Genomic DNA, 4,486 nt, shown 5'->3' with positions numbered 1-4,486 from the left:
TAGGAATTTCCTCTGGGTTCTAGAATATTGTTCTGCCTGGACGGCGCCACGGCTGAAGCTAAATGTCTGGATATTTCTACGCGTTTTCATGGACGGCGCTCTGATCTCACTTCAGGATTTCCTCTCTGCACTGGCGCTGGGTGGCGAAGCAGGCGATGGCCCACATCTTGATCTCCACTCCGGTGTGGAACTGCTTCCCCCTCATGTCCCACACGCCGTGGCTGGGCGTGGCCACCGTGCGGTTCTGCAGAGACAGCATGCGTCGGTGCCGACAGCCGCTCACACGCGGGCCGCGGCGCTGCTGCTGCTGTGAGCTAACTGTTAGCAGCAGCAGCAGCAGCGACTGGACCAGGGTGTAAATGTGTAAATCAAGCTGCTTTTCACACAGAGACGATGAACAGCTAACAGAAATGAAGCTAAAGTCAGACGGAAACAAACAGGATTTACTCCACAGAAAACGTTTTTAACTCATTTTAAGACTCAAAATGTAGAGAAGTATAAGTGATGACATGCAGAAGATTATTAATCAGGGCACAAGAACCTGAATTTTTCAAGATGGCCGTCGAGAAATATATAATCAGATCCATAAAAATCTGATTTATTCTCATTTCCTTGATTTGTCAAGATGGCCATCATGGTTGTCCCAGAAAATGTAATTTTGCTCTGAAATCACAAAGTAGATAAACGTGTTTGGTGTCGCATCATATTCTAGATAGAAAGATAAAACATAAAGATTTTCTTGTTTTCTTTTTCTGATTTTTCAAAATGGCCTCCATGATCGTTATGAGAACATATGATTGCATTCAGATCAGCAGCAGGTATCAACAAAAACAGAGTTATTTCACKAAGCACCAGTCTGAACTTATCTGAAGCTGAACACATGAATAAATTAGCAGAACATAAACGTGATGCTGCAGCCTTCAGGTCCCCTTTGGGCCCCATCAGGTGCCTGTTTTCAACTGCAGGTTATTCAAACTACAGACTGGATTCAGTGAGTTTCAGTCCAGCAGTTTGAGTCGTTCTTATGGAGCGTCTGTGGAGAAATCTGGGTTAACGTCTGAGCCTAAGACGGAGATTGAAAAGGGGAGGTACCATAAGGGGTTCAGAGCTCACCCTGCCGCCATACTGCAGCATGGGGGCCGGCAGGACGCGCCCCGTCACCTGAGCCATCTCATCGCGCACCCGGAACTGGAACTCCTGGACGAACGGGTCGGACTCGTAGTTGGCGCTCCTGACCTGCAGGGGGCAGAGCAGTTTCTGGTGAGCCTGAACCGGGTTCTGCTGGGATCGGGCTGAGGGTTCTGCTGGGATCGGGCTGAGGGTTCTGCTCTCACCAGGCGGCTGATCTCCTCCTGCCTGTCCGGAGCCGAGCGCGCCGTGGCTTTGATCATGGTGGACGTCTGGTTGTCAGTCAGCTTCTTAATGCAGCGCTGGCCGGGAACGATGTTACACACCTGCGCACACACGGACACACACGCACACACACACACGGACACACACACACACACACACACACACACACACACACACACACACATACACACACACACACACCAGCTGAGTTCAGTCCTGTTTTAATGCATCAGCATCATCACAGCCATTTAGCTTCCAGGTCACATAATAACAAAAACGTAAATAAATGTCAGAAAGTCAGAATTCAGAGGAGAAAAGTCAGAATCAAGTTTGTGTCAGTGGCCCTGATCTTATTTTGTATAAATGGTTTCGGTTCATCAGTGGGAACTTTAATCTAACCAGATTTTAAAACAGAAAAATCAAATCAACCAAAAGGAATAAAATCATATTTTAACCACATTTTAACAAACAGAGGCTCCAATCTGATGATGTCATCAATCTCTGACCATCTCCCTAAAACTAGAGTAAATATGAACTAGTTCTCGTTCGTCTCTGATCTGTTCCAGGAGCGAACTGTGAACATGAAAGGATTCAGTTCAGTGAACTGGTCGGCGGCCTCCTCACCTCCAGCGGCAGGTAGGTGTGTTTCTGCTCCTGGCCCACCTGCAGGCAGGGCAGGTGGGGGTACTTCAGCTGCAGGTTGTACTTCTCCCTGAAGTACTGCGCCACGGTGCGCTCCACCGTCTGGCCGTTCTCCAGCTGCAGAGGGAACCTGCAGGTTCAGAACAGCGACCCGGTCAGCGTGGGCCCTGCAGCAGCTGCAGCTGCGAGGAAACGGGAGGGGAGACGTACGTCTGCAGGCTGGCGGGCCGCCGCGTCACGTTGCACACCCTGTACTTCCTCCGCATGCTTCCACAGTGGGTCACTTCCACTTTAAGACCTGAACGAGCATCAGACACATTTTTACTTCTTCATTGTGAGGAAGCAACCAGACATTTCTCTAAAATCTGCTTCGCTAAATCCATCATGGACACGTTTTCCCACCTTTGATCTCTTTGGTGAATTTGACTCGGTGCGAGTCCGGCAGCGAGCGCGGCTGCTCGTCCATGTTGTGGATGTCCAGCACCTCACACATGAACTGGATGACCGGCTGCGCTTTGTAGAAGGCTGTGGCTGAAACTGGAGGAGGAAACGACAGTCTGAGCTTCAGTTCATCTGCTTAATGTCGCACATTATTTCATTACGGAGGCTGCAGTGAACCTGGGCTGGAACCAGATGGTTTATTTACAGTTTACCCTGTTAGAAACGAAGTAATGAGTTAGTTAGTAAGAATCGCCGCGCGATGAACAGCTAGATGCGCGCGCGGCTCCGCCTCGCCCTGCTGGAGCTGCGGAGAAACAATCCTGCCAATCAATCGTCCCAGAAGCTTTTTCCTGGACTCGTCCTGCTTCCCTTCACGGCAGAACGGAGCTTTCTGCTCCACTCAGATCCTCACCATCGATGTTCAGCATCATCTTCCACATGGCGGGCCGCACCGACTGGTGGAAGCCGAACCAGACCTCCCGGCCTCCGCCCAGCGGGTGGTCGTAGCCCTCGGGGGAGGAGAAGAAGGACCGACCCACCGGGGTGTACCTGGGGGGGACAGAACCACACCGTCAGCGTCTGACGGTGCAGTCAAGCCGACCCAACATGGCGGCACTGACTTCATGGAGGGCAGGTGTCGCAGGACGACGTCCACGGCGTGAACCGGGTTGGTGCTGAGCGGCTTGTCCAGGTCCAGCGGCTCAGGGACGCTGCGACCGGTCAGGGCTTCGTGCAGAAGGTGCCAGCTGACCAGCGACACGAACCTGATGCTGACCTTAAACGGCCGGTCCTTCCCGCCTTCGCCCGGCAGCGTGACGTCCAGGTCCACCTGCACCAGAGGAGACCGCTGACTAACCGGACCGGACCGGATCGACCTCATAGAACGGAATAAACCAGGAAAGGTCACACCAGCAGCAGACTGCCAATATTTCAGATGATTAAAACAAATAAATCACTAATTATCAACAGACTGATATGAAACTCTTATACGTCGTCCAGCCCTTATTTCATTAACTCAACTTCAAACTTCTCGGTTTTTTGCCTTGATTTGAAGCAACTTTGCATTTCGGCTGTTTTGGAGTTTTCTGGAAGTTTGGCTCAGCAGCAGCTGTCTGGTAAATGCTTGGATGAGTTTCTATAGATATTTCTGCAACATTCGTCCTTTAATGCTGGAAATGTTGTTCCGGTGACGGAAGGCCGACTTTGTAACCGTCTCTATGTGGCTGTGAAGGTTCGGGTCCGACCAGGTTTGGATCTCTGGTTTCCTGCTGTAACTGGAGCTGCGCTGACTCCCTTCAGTCTTACCCCGCTGGTGGCCACAGGAAGTGGACTCGCCGTGTAGAGACTCCTCTTCCCATCGTAAACCGGCATCCGGTCGCCGAAGATCGTCACCTTGAAGTGCTGCACCATGGAGTCCACCACCTCCCTGGAGCAAACACAGAACAACCCGGGTCAGACACTCCCTGGCAGGACGGACACCCGGGACCAGGACGGACAACCGGGGTCCAGGACGGACGCCCTGGTCCTGGACRGACACCCGGGTCCAGGACGGACGCCCCGGGTCCAGGACGGATCCGCTCCGAACTCTTCCGGTACCTGTTGACCCGCCGGGGGCATTTCTCCGGCTTGATGTCGACCTCGTACAGGTAGACGTCGATCTTAGGGATTTCCACCTGGAAGCAGTTGGCCAGGAGCTTGATGGGCTTTCCGATGGAGCCATATCCGGGTCGCCGTGGCAACGTAAACAAGGTTTGGGCTCCTGAGGAGAAATGGGAAAATGTGAAGGAAACTAAATTCACAGGGAATATTTTACCAGAGACCCGCATTTTTCCAGCAATTTAACAGAAAAACAGGAAGATGGTGCGGCGAACGCATCGTGGCGAACGCATCATTGTGGTGCGGCGAACGCATCATCGTAGCGCGGCGACCACATCGTGGCGACCGCATCGTGGCCAACGCACCATGGCGCGGCGAACGCATCGTGGCCAAGGCATCGTGGCGAACACATCATTGTGGTGCGGCGACCGCATCGTGGCGACCGCATCGTGGC

The 4,486-nt window shown here is 52.5% G+C and overlaps 1 protein-coding gene across 1 annotated transcript in view; it reads right to left on the bottom strand.

Annotated features, from left to right (window-relative positions):
• ago3b (argonaute RISC catalytic component 3b) overlaps window positions 1-4,486 on the bottom strand; it is an 18,762-nt gene that overhangs the window by 5,512 nt on the left and 8,764 nt on the right. Inside the window, exons 3-12 of the mRNA XM_008422983.2 lie at window positions 4,033-4,195; window positions 3,742-3,862; window positions 3,057-3,265; window positions 2,849-2,985; window positions 2,398-2,532; window positions 2,206-2,293; window positions 1,978-2,125; window positions 1,335-1,454; window positions 1,114-1,236; window positions 111-244 (exon numbers count right to left, since the gene is read on the bottom strand). Of these exons, the coding sequence (XP_008421205.1) occupies window positions 111-244; window positions 1,114-1,236; window positions 1,335-1,454; window positions 1,978-2,125; window positions 2,206-2,293; window positions 2,398-2,532; window positions 2,849-2,985; window positions 3,057-3,265; window positions 3,742-3,862; window positions 4,033-4,195 (1,378 nt within the window). The remainder of the gene's footprint in view (window positions 1-110; window positions 245-1,113; window positions 1,237-1,334; window positions 1,455-1,977; window positions 2,126-2,205; window positions 2,294-2,397; window positions 2,533-2,848; window positions 2,986-3,056; window positions 3,266-3,741; window positions 3,863-4,032; window positions 4,196-4,486) is intronic.

Source organism: Poecilia reticulata, linkage group LG11 (genome assembly GCF_000633615.1).
Source record: "Poecilia reticulata strain Guanapo linkage group LG11, Guppy_female_1.0+MT, whole genome shotgun sequence".
Taxonomy (NCBI): domain Eukaryota; kingdom Metazoa; phylum Chordata; class Actinopteri; order Cyprinodontiformes; family Poeciliidae; genus Poecilia; species Poecilia reticulata.
The sequence above is the reverse complement of the archived record's forward strand: the minus strand, read 5'-3'. Positions and strand labels throughout refer to the sequence as shown.